We start from the raw sequence: 12,579 nt of genomic DNA, 5'->3' as shown, positions 1-12,579 counted from the left end.
TATTAGGAGCCAGGATACAAATTCTTAGTTTACCTGTGTATTAGGAGCCAGGATACAAATTCTTAGTTTACCCCTGTGTTAGGAGCCAGGATACAAATTCTCAGTTTACCCCTGTATTAGGAGCCAGGATAAAAATTCTTAGTTTACCCCTGTGTTAGGAGCCAGGATACAAATTCTTAGTTTTCCTCTGTATTTGAATTTGGACAAAGTGTAAGGATCGCCAACTAGGAGGAATATGAGTCTTGGGGAAAAATTTTATTTTAAAATTTTTTCCTGTTAAAATTTGAACCATACAAAACCACAAACCTTTACAAAGTCATAATGCTGCCAAAAATATGATTAGGTCAACAATGGCTTTCTAAACTTGTTAGGCAAATTTGTTGGTTATGTTATAACAGAAAATAAAAATTCTGCTATCCGTACTTCTTGATAAACTTCAAATAACATGATGATTTCAATTTCCATATTGTGAATTTTCCATTTCTGGATAGCTACATCTCTGCATCCCTAATATATGGTGATTACATATCGCAGTTAATTCAATATTCAAGGGCCTGTTCCCATTATCACGATTTTGATGCAAGAAGTCATCAACTGACAGACATACTTTTAGCACTGGGTTTCCAAAGATGCAGGTTGATGAAAATTATGGGAAAATTTTATTGATCTCATTAGGAAATGTTCTATTTCTTTATGCAATATCAAGCTGGACGTGTTTGATGTTCATTAGCTTACCTGTTGGTTCCATAGTTGTATACCTGGTTCTCATTTGAGAGTGTAACATTACTTACTTGGATTGACCAGGGTTTACATAACGGGTGTTGTCAAGAAGCTTTTTCTTTTGAAACACCTGGTCTTATTATCCTTGTACTTTTTCTGGAGTCTCCATGTAAATCTTTTTTTTGCCCTTGTTGAATTTGAGATTGGATTATGATTATGCTGACATTTATTTTCTTGTTATTTTTTGAGTACTACAGTATGTATCACTGTGGGGACCCATGGTGTTCAGTTTTGTTTATGTAGATCAAAATAGGAAAGTTTAGAAATCTAGCCAATTTGACTAGTATATCAAGTCATATGCTATATATAGTCAGTTGACCAGTCCTATAGTATTGTGATTGGTTGTATTACAATCATCGATTATAATTATCATTTGTTCTTTGTTTTCAGTGCTCATTTATTCCACACTTTTCCATCTATATTGAAACAAAGTATAAAGATGACAACGGATGTACTGAAAATGTAAGTACTTAAAGAAAGTGTGTCATCTAACTGGTTAGGGACATTTTAAAATGTTTTGTATACCCTGGTAAATGTTTGGTTTCTATGGTTTGTTTACCTGTAATTACCATTGTCTGGTTTCTTTATCTTTGATAACTAGTGTAGTAAGTTTGTTTACCTGTGATAACCAGTGTCTGGTTTGTTTACCTGTGATTACCTTTGTTGTAGGTTTGTTTACCTGTGATTTCCTTTGTCGTAGGTTTGTTTACCTGTGATTACCTTTGTTGTAGGTTTGTTTACCTGTGATTTCCTATGTAGTAGGTTTGTTTACCTGTGATTACCTTTGTCGTAGGTTTATTTCCCTGTGATTACCTTTGTCTTAGATTTGATTATCTGTGGTTACCTTTGTCGTAGGTTTGTTTACCTTTAGTTACCTTTGTCATAAATTTGTTTACCTGTGGTTACCTTTGTCGTTGGTTTGTTTACCTGTGGTTACCTTTGTAGTAGGTTTGTTTACCTGTGATTACCTTTGTAGTAGATATGTTTACCTATCGTTACCTTTGTCGTTGGTTTGTTTACCTGTGGTTACCATTGTCATAGGTTTGTTTACCTGTGATTACTTTTGTCGTAGGTTTGTTTACCTGTTATTTCCTTTGTAGTAGGTTTGTTTACCTGTGATTACCTTTGTAGTAGGTTTGTTTACCTATGGTTACCTTTGTCGTTGGTTTGTTTACCTGTGGTTACCTTTGTCATAGGTTTGTTTACCTGTGATTACTTTTGTCGTAGGTTTGTTTACCTGTTATTTCTGTTGTAGTAGGTTTGTTTACCTGTGATTACCTTTGTAGTAGGTTTGTTTACCTGTGATTACCTTTGTAGTAGGTTTGTTTACCTGTGATTACCTTTGTAGTAGGTTTGTTTACCTGTGATTACCTTTGTCATAGGTTTGTTTATCTGTGATTACATTTGTCGTAGGTTTGTTTACCTGTGATTACCTTTGTCGTAGGTTTGTTTACCTGTTATTTCCTTTGTAGTAGGTTTGTTTACCTGTGATTACCTTTGTAGTAGGTTTGTTTACCTGTGATTACCTTTGTCGTAGGTTTGTTTACCTGTGATTACCTTTGTCGTAGGTTTGTTTACCTGTTATTACCTTTGTAGTAGTTTTGTTTACCTGTGGTTACCTTTGTCGTAGGTTTGTTTGCCAGAGTTCTGCTTTAGGTAAGTATCACTACATTTTGAGATGTTTTGGCCTGTTTTGTATAACACCTGTTATCAATGTTATACAGGTTCTTAGTCTCAGTGAAGAAGACCTGGAGGTGCGTGAAATAGAGCATATTGACATCGCCCATGATAATATAGCTGAAAAACATTACAAAGAATCAGAGGTTTGTAAATTTTACCTGTAAATATCAGGTATCTAATGTTCACCAAAACAATACCTGTTAGAATAGAATAAAAAGTACATGATATATCTTAACTGTTAGTGACATTTCATCCTTTGTTTATGCAAGAGCAGTATTGTGCAGGCAAATTAGCTGAAAAAAAGTAAATTGCATTAAGGTTTAAATTTTTGTTCTATCATATTGTTCTACCAAAATAGATTTTGCTGGAGGCTGTGTCTTCCTTGCATGAAAAGTGTGACATCATTTTGATGTGTTCATTACTTGACATACTGGTGCTATTCTGATTACAGCATTGATTTCTTTAGTGCCAGACTACCAGCTTCATTTCTAGATTGGTGTCTGTTTTATATATGCTCATAAATGGAAATAGTCTACCATATGCCTTACCTTTAAGCAGTGTGAATTTTAAACTGAATTTTCATTTCTAGGATCCAACACTATTCCTATCAAAAAAGACAGGGAGAGGGAAGCTGATGAAGGAGTGGAAGGTAGGCTGATTTGTGTGCTGGATTGATAGAACATATTTCATTATATGTGATAAGGAAGTTAGGCTGGTGCTTGTAAGAGGATATTAGGCTGATATTTGAAGGGAAATGCTGGCGGGTATGTCAGACAGTTGGGATGGTATTTCTAAGGAATGCATGGTTAGGTGTATACCTTTGTGTGATGTGTGTGATTACCTGTCTATTACTGTGTGTTATGTACCTGTATGATTGTGTGTGATTACTTGTCTATTACTGTGTGTTGTGTACCTGTATGATTGTGTGTGATTACCTGTCTATTACTGTGTGTTATGTACCTGTTATGATTGTGTGTGATTACCTGTCTATTACTGTGTGGTATATACCTGTATAATTGTGTGTGATTACCTGTCTATTACTGTGTGTTATGTACCTGTATGATTGTGTGTGATTACCTGTCTATTGATTACTTTGTGTTATGTACCTGTATGATTGTGTGTGATTACCTGTCTATTACTGTGTGTTGTGTACCTGTATGATTGTGTGTGATTACTTGTCTTTTACTGTGTGTTGTGTACCTGTATGATTGTGTGTGATTACTTGTCTATTACTTTGTGTTATGTACCTGTATGATTGTGTGTGATTACCTGTCTATTACTGTGTGTTGTGTACCTGTATGATTGTGTGTGATTACCTGTCTATTACTTTGTGTTATGTACCTGTATGATTGTGTGTGATTACTTGTCTATTACTGTGTGTTGTGTACCTGTATGATTGTGTGTGATTACCTGTCTATTACTGTGTGTTGTGTACCTGTATGATTGTGTGTGATTACCTGTCTATTACTGTGTGTTATGTACCTGTATGTTGTGTGTGATAACCTGTCTATTACTGTGTGTTATGTACCTGTATGATTGTGTGTGATTACCTGTCTATTACTGTGTGTTATGTACCTGTATGATTGTGTGTGATTACCTGTCTATTACTGTGTGTTGTGTACCTGTATGATTGTGTGTGATTACCTGTCTATTACTGTGTGTTGTGTACCTGTATGATTGTGTGTGATTACCTGTCTGTTGATTACTGTGTGTTATGTACCTGTATGATTGTGTGTGATTACCTGTCTATTACTGTGTGTTATGTACCTGTATGATTGTGTGTGATTACTTGTCTATTACTGTGTGTTATGTACCTGTATGATTGTGTGTGATTACCTATTACTGTGTGTTGTGTACCTGTTTTGTGTGTGATTACTGTGTGTGTTATGTACCTGTATTACTTGTCTATTACTGTGTGTTATGTGTGTGTGATTACCTGTCTATTACTGTGTGTTGTGTACCTGTATGATTGTGTGTGATTACCTGTCTATAAATTACTGTGTGTTGTGTACCTGTATTATTGTGTGTGATTATCTGTCTATTACTGTGTGTTGTGTACCTGTATGATTGTGTGTCATTACTTGTGTGTTAATCTCTTTGTGTTGTTTACCTCCAGGACCAGGTTGAGCCAATTATGTGCTCCTACAAAGCTGTTAAGGTCAAGTTTGAGGTGTGGGGCCTACAAACGAAGGTGGAATCCTTTACACACAAGGTGAAGATTTTTCATTATTTCTCATGTGTCTGAATGAGTGTCTCATATATTTTCCTTGTCACCATTAATTGTGCTCACGTGAACAAGTGTGTATATACTGAGCTATATACTCATCACTACAGACATGTACAGGTGTTATATACCTAAGTTATATTCTCATAACAACTTTCAGTATCATTGTTATCAGCAGTCATCATGTACAGATGTTTATAAACCTGGACTGTACAGTCATCACCAGATATGTGTACAGGTGTTTATAAACCTTGACTATATAGTCATCACCACACGTGTGTACAGGTGTAATATACCTTGACTATACCGTCATCACCACACATGTGTACAGGTGTTATATACCTTGACTATATAGTCATCACCACACCTGTGTACAGGTGTTATATACCTTGACTATATAGCCATCACCACACATGTGTACAGGTGTTATATTCCTTGACTATACCGTCATCACCACACATGTGTACAGGTGTTATATACCTTGACTATATAGTCATCACCACACCTGTGTACAGGTGTTATATACCTTGACTAAACAGTCATCACTACACATGTGTACAGGTGTTATATACCTTGACTAAACAGTCATCACTACACATGTGTACAGGTGTTATATACCTTAACTATACAGTCATCACCACACATGTGTACAGGTGTTATATACCTTAACTCTACAGTCATCACCACACATGTGTACAGTTGTTATATACCTTGACTAAACAGTCATCACCACACATGTGTACAGGTGTTATATACCTTGACTATATAGCCATCACCACACATGTGTACAGGTGTTATATACCTTAACTATACAGTCATCACCACACATGTGTACAGGTGTTATATACCTTGACTATATAGCCATCACCACACATGTGTACAGGTGTTATATACCTTAACTATACAGTCATCACCACACATGTGTACAGGTGTTATATACCTTGACTATATAGCCATCACCACACATGTGTACAGGTGTAATATACCTTAACTATACAGTCATCACCACACATGTGTACAGTTGTTATATACCTTGACTATACAGTCATCACCACACATGTGTACAGGTGTTATATACCTTGACTATACAGTCATCACCACACATGTGTACAGGTGTTATATACCTTGACTATATAGCCATCACCACACATGTGTACAGGTGTAATATACCTTAACTATACAGTCATCACCACACATGTGTACAGGTGTTATATACCTTGACTATACAGTCATCACCACACATGTGTACAGTTGTTATATACCTTGACTATACAGTCATCACCACACATGTGTACAGGTGTTATATACCTTGACTATACAGTCACCACTACACATGTACAGATGTGTATAAACTTATACTCCTAAACTTTGTAGGATTATTTATATCCCAAGAACATTTTCAGCAGAACAGTTTTCATAGAATGCTTTCTAGTTGTCGGTGATATTCATCAGATATATTTATAAAAACAATGAGATATGTTTCAGTCTGTGAGGGACATTCTGTTGCTGGGACACAGACAAGCCTTCTGTTGGATTGATGAATGGATAGGTAGGTTCCATCATACACTGTCTAATACATTGATAATGATTATCCTCGTAAGATTATCTTGGTTATGTGAGACAACAGAAATGGAGCCTGTGTGGGATTTGTTAATTTAGTTATGGAAACATAGGAGGACCGAACTTCCTGCTGAACACTTAGGATTTGAGTTATGTATAATTTCTCCAGCAGTATCTCCCTAGTCATCTCTGGTTAATTCAATATCAGTATTACATCAATAGGTAGAATATCATACAAACAGGTTCTGTTACTTTAGCAAGATGATTTGTTAAGAGGATATGTCTTCATATCACCCTAACTATTGTTACAGACAGTATATCACCCTAACTATTGTTACAGACTGTATATCCCCCTAACTATTGTTACAGACTGTATATCACCCTAACTATTGTTACAGACAGTATATCACCCTAACTATTGTTACAGACTGTATATCCCCCTAACTATTGTTACAGACAGTATATCCCCCTAACTATTGTTACAGACAGTATATCCCCCTAACTATTGTTACAGACAGTATATCCCCCTAACTATTGTTACAGACAGTATATCACCCTAACTATTGTTACAGACAGTATATCACCCTAACTATTGTTACAGACAGTATATCACCCTAACTATTGTTACAGACAGTATATCCCCCTAACTATTGTTACAGACAGTATATCCCCCTAACTATTGTTACAGACAGTATATCCCCCTAACTATTGTTACAGACAGTATATCCCCCTAACTATTGTTACAGACAGTATATTCCCCTAACTATTGTTTTAGACAATATATCACCCTAACTATTGTTACAGACAGTATATCACCCTAACTATTGTTTCTGACAGTATATCCCCCTAACTATTGTTACAGACAGTATATCCCCCTAACTATTGTTACAGACAGTATATCCCCCTAACTATTGTTACAGACAGTATATCCCCCTAACTATTGTTACAGACAGTATATCCCCCTAACTATTGTTACAGACAGTATATCACCCTAACTATTGTTACAGACAGTATATCACCCTAACTATTGTTACAGACAGTATATCCCCCTAACTATTGTTACAGACAGTATATCCCCCTAACTATTGTTACAGACAGTATATCACCCTAACTATTGTTACAGACAGTATATCCCCCTAACTATTGTTACAGACAGTATATCCCCCTAACTATTGTTACAGACAGTATATCCCCCTAACTATTGTTACAGACATTATATCCCCCTAACTATTGTTACAGACAGTATATCCCCCTAACTATTGTTACAGACAGTATATTCCCCTAACTATTGTTACAGACAGTATATCCCCCTAACTATTGTTACAGACAGTATATCCCCCTAACTATTGTTACAGACTGTATATTCCCCTAACCATTGTTACAGACAGTATATCCCCCTAACTATTGTTACAGACAGTATATTCCCCTAAATATTGTTTCAGACAGTATATCCCCCTAACCATTGTTACAGACAGTATATCACCCTAACTATTGTTACAGACAGTATATCCCCCTAAATATTGTTACAGACAGTATATCCCCCTAACTATTGTTACAGACAGTATATTCCCCTAACTATTGTTACAGACAGTATATCCCCCTAACTATTGTTACAGACAGTATATCCCCCTAACTATTGTTACAGACAGTATATCCCCCTAACTATTGTTACAGACAGTATATCCCCCTAACTATTGTTACAGACAGTATATCCCCCTAACTATTGTTACAGACAGTATATCCCCCTAACTATTGTTACAGACAGTATATCCCCCTATTGTTACATATCCCCCTAACTATTGTTACAGACAGTATATCCCCCTAACTATTGTTACAGACAGTATATCCCCCTAACTATTGTTACAGACAGTATATCCCCCTAACTATTGTTACAGACAGTATATCCCCCTAAATATTGTTACAGACAGTATATCCCCCTAACTATTGTTACAGACAGTATATCCCCCTCAATATTGTTACAGACAGTATATCCCCCTAACTATTGTTACAGACAGTATATCCCCCTAACTATTGTTACAGACAGTATATCACCCTAACTATTGTTACAGACAGTATATCCCCCTAACTATTGTTACAGACAGTATATCCCCCTAACTATTGTTACAGACAGTATATCCCCCTAACTATTGTTACAGACAATATATCACCCTAACTATTGTTACAGACAGTATATCACCCTAACTATTGTTACAGACAGTATATCCCCCTAACTATTGTTACAGACAGTATATCACCCTAACTATTGTTACAGACAGTATATCCCCCTAAATATTGTTACAGACAGTATATCCCCCTAACTATTGTTACAGACAGTAGATCACCCTAACTTTTAGCAATATTGCTTGATGTGATTACATAATATCTACCTGTGCCATAATCATATATAGTATTGCTAGACATCAAAAGACAAATACAATCATGATGTTAGAATAGTTACTGGTGTTTGGCCCATCCCCTTGGGACTTCGGTTTCTTGGTTATATCTTTGGAACAGTTGGGATCCACACCTCTAAACCATATATAGTATTGATTAGAATCAAAAGACAAACACAAACATTTTGTTACAGAATTTGCCCTGGGCTCTGACCTCACCCCTTGGGACTTAGTATCTTTGTTATATCTTTGAAACAGTTGAGACTAATTTGTGTAGAATCAAGCATAGGAAATAGGCTTTCAAAACTGTAGAAATTTTCTTAACCAATAAAGCCTTCTGTTTGAACTTCAGAACAGGTGAGTGGTTCAGGCCCATTAAGCTTCTTTTCATTTGCTTGCCATAGTAACCAAAAGAAGACCTGTGATTGGGTTAATCTTGCTCCTGGAACTGCAATTTAAGATGGATGTTCATGTTATAAGAATCTTGAGTTCAATGTCACTTTTACTGTTTATAAAAGTATTATATATATGTTACAGATATGAATGTTGAAGACCTTCGAGAATATGAAAAATCAATCAACACAGAAACTAATAAAAAGGTATTACAGAACAGCTGAGAGTAGGAAAGACTTTACATCGACATTAGATGAGGCTGTTACAGAACAGCTGAGAGTAGGAAAGACTTTACATCGACATTAGATGAGGCTGTTACAGAACAGCAGAGGACAGGAAAAATATTGATTGTCATAACTTTTGGATATGAGTGTGATCTCGGACCTGGGGATGTGGCTTGTTTCTTCCGTTGGTATGTTTTTTAAATCCCAGGCCATGACTTACAGCTGTCAGAAGTAAAGACTTGAGGATCCAGAAATGCTTTTTTACCAGGTTCCAGCGAGAGATTTACCTTGGCCTGATTCAACATGGAGGTGATTTGACACAGAATAGCAAGGATGGAGGTGATTGGACACAGAATAGCAAGGATGGAGGTGATTGGACACAGAATAGCAAGGATGGTGGCTTCGAACAATTTGAGAACTAGATCTAGACTGCACAGTCCTTCATATGGCAACGTTTTAAGTACATTGTTTGATGTTGTTAGTATTTTTCAAGGCAGATCATATTTTGTTGTGATTTTTGTAATACATTTGATATCCTAAATCCTGGTAGTAAAGGTTACCTAATGCAAAGGTTACCTGGTGGCAAAGGCTACCTGAAAGTAAAGGTTACCTGGTAACCTTTGTTACCAGGTGGCAAAGGTTACCTAATGCAAAGGTTACCTAGTAGTAACGGTTACCTAATGCAAAGGTTACCTGGTGGCAAAGGTTACCTGAAAGTAAAGGTTTAAAGCTTGTCACAGAGTGATCAGTGGTTAATCTACTCTTCATCTTCTGTCTCTGTGTAGATGATTGAGGAGGAAGTTACCTAAGATAAATATCTGAGGGAGCTATCTCTGAAACTGGCAGTGTTAATGGTAACTACTGCTGTTGTTAATGGTACCACCTATTTTTTTTTTACCCTGCTTTTCAACCAGAAACAGGCTGTTTTCTTTTGCTATAAAGTGTTATTTTCCAAATTATGGAGAAATTAAAGAACAGGCAATATATTCCCAATCAAAAAGGAAATGTCACTGTATTTTTTAAATGATAGCAGACACAGGTTGCATTAAAAATGAAGGCATAAAAATCCTTGACTTTTGATGGTTGGACCAGGTACGGAAATAATAACATTATGGATTGTAAGTGTCACTCTAATTGTTATCAAAGATTTACTAGTCCTCTGTTACTGTAATGTCTCCCCTCAAACATGGTTTATATATTATCGGTATGCCAATGGAATATTGTTGGTATGTCACTTGTAGATAATTGGTATGCCAATGGAATATTGTTGGTATGTCAATTGTAGATGATTGGTATGTCAATGGAATATTGTTGGAATGTCAGTTGTAGATGATTGGTATGTCAATGGAATATTGTTGGAATGTCAGTTGTAGATGATTGGTATGTCAATGGAATATTGTTGGTATGTCAGTTGTAGATGATTGGTATGTCATTAGAAGATAACTGGTATGTCAGTGATGGATCTAAGACATGTTATAGTACATACAACTGTCACATATACCAATATTAGATACTCAAAGTGTCAATTAAGTATCACCTCTGCCATATTAGATACTCGAGGAGTCAATAAGGTGTCATTAGTAGATACTGCTGGTGCCAAAACTGGAGATATTTGTGATGCCTCAGGTAGATGCAGACCATGTTTGTAGCTTGACTGGACAGGACATGTACTTATTACCTCATATTTTTTACAATATTTTAACCTGCCATAATTGAACATTAAATCCTGTACATACACATTAAGTATATTAATCAGAGTTTTTTACAAATTGTTATCTGTTTTTGCTTCTTTCAAAATATCATGTAATCCATTTTCATATTTGTTCGACACAAAGTATATTTTATTTAGTTTGGTTTGATTTGAGAAATTTTATTTTGTTATGCAATGCCTTTGCATTTGGTTACCAGTGCTCAAAGTGTTTTAATGAAACAATCACAGATATATTGCATAACTAAAGTACAGCTATTAAAAAATGTTAATAACACATCCTAGTGGGTATTATATATATAGAAGGTAACATTTTATTCCTTAAAACACTGACTTTTCCAATGTATATACAGAGAAGGTAACAATCTGACCCCTACAGCACTGACAAGTCGGTAGTATATAGAGAGTCAGTAGTAAATATAGAGAAGGGCACAATCTGACCCCTACAGCACTGACAAGTCAGTAGTATATAGAGAGTCAGTAGTAAATATAGAGAAGGGCACAATCTGCCCCCTACAGCACTGACAAGTCAGCAGTAAATATAGAGAAGGGTACAATCTGTCCCCTACAGCACTGACAAGTCAGTAGTATATATAGAGAAGGTTACAATCTGCCCCATACAGCACTGACAAGTCAGTAGTATATTTAGAGAAGGTTACAATCTGCCCCCTACAGCACTGACAAGTCAGTAGTATATTTAGAGAAGGTTACAATCTGTCCCCTACAATACTGATAAGTCAGTAGTATATATAGAGTCAGTAGTATATACAGAGAAGGTTACAATCTGCCCCATACAGCACTGACAAGTCAGTAGTATATATAGAGAAGGTTACAATTTGACCCATACAGCACTGACAAGTCAGTAGTAAATATAGAGAAGGGCACAATCTGTCCCCTACAGCACTGACAAGTCAGTAGTATATATAGAGAAGGGTACAATCTGCCCCCTACAGCACTGACAAGTTAGTAGTATATATAGAGAAGGTTACAATCTGCCCCCTACAGCACTGACAAGTTAGTAGTATATATAGAGAAAGTTACAATTTGACCCATACAGCACTGACAAGTCAGTAGTATATATAGAGAAGGGTACAATCTGTCCCCTACAGCACTGACAAGTCAGTAGTATATACAGAGAAGGTTACAATCTGCCCCATACAGCACTGACAAGTCAGTAGTATATTTAGAGAAGGTTACAATCTGTCCCCTACAATACTGATAAGTCAGTAGTATATATAGAGTTAGTAGTATATATAGAGAAGGGTACAGTCTGCTCCCTACAGCACTGACAAGTCAGTAGTATATATAGGGTCAGTAGTATATATAGAGAAGGGTACAATCTTTCTCTCATTTCACAGACTAGTAGTGCAAACGAATGAATAATGGCTAGTCTTGTTTCAGTGTTCAAGTGTGTTATGTAAAAATGAAAATGTTTAGATTCCTCATTCCATTTTGCTTTGTAGTTGAATTGGTGTTTCATTTGTTTTGAGTATATATACATATATTTACATATTTTTTGCAAGCTGATTGATGCTTGAATAGTGTTAATATTATCAACTTACAAAGTTTATTGATATAAATGAAATTTTGAGGACAATGTGGTGTCAGTGAAGAAGT

General features: G+C 36.0%; 1 protein-coding gene across 1 annotated transcript in view; it reads left to right on the top strand.

Annotated features, from left to right (window-relative positions):
- The window catches only part of LOC132559507 (cytoplasmic phosphatidylinositol transfer protein 1-like), a 38,084-nt gene extending 27,461 nt beyond the window's left edge, over window positions 1–10,623 (top strand). The window contains exons 5-10 of the mRNA XM_060224134.1: window positions 1,171–1,242; window positions 2,505–2,603; window positions 3,050–3,109; window positions 4,577–4,672; window positions 6,170–6,233; window positions 9,175–10,623. Coding sequence (XP_060080117.1) covers window positions 1,171–1,242; window positions 2,505–2,603; window positions 3,050–3,109; window positions 4,577–4,672; window positions 6,170–6,233; window positions 9,175–9,254 — 471 coding nt within the window. The 3' untranslated portion in view covers window positions 9,255–10,623. The remainder of the gene's footprint in view (window positions 1–1,170; window positions 1,243–2,504; window positions 2,604–3,049; window positions 3,110–4,576; window positions 4,673–6,169; window positions 6,234–9,174) is intronic.
- The last annotated feature ends 1,956 nt before the right edge of the window (window positions 10,624–12,579 follow it).

This window comes from Ylistrum balloti, unplaced genomic scaffold (genome assembly GCF_031769215.1).
Source record: "Ylistrum balloti isolate Yb309-2 unplaced genomic scaffold, AGI_CSIRO_Ybal_v1 Utg370928, whole genome shotgun sequence".
In the NCBI taxonomy this organism is placed as follows: domain Eukaryota; kingdom Metazoa; phylum Mollusca; class Bivalvia; order Pectinida; family Pectinidae; genus Ylistrum; species Ylistrum balloti.
Note: the sequence above shows the minus strand (reverse complement) of the source record. Positions and strands in the feature narration are given on the sequence as shown.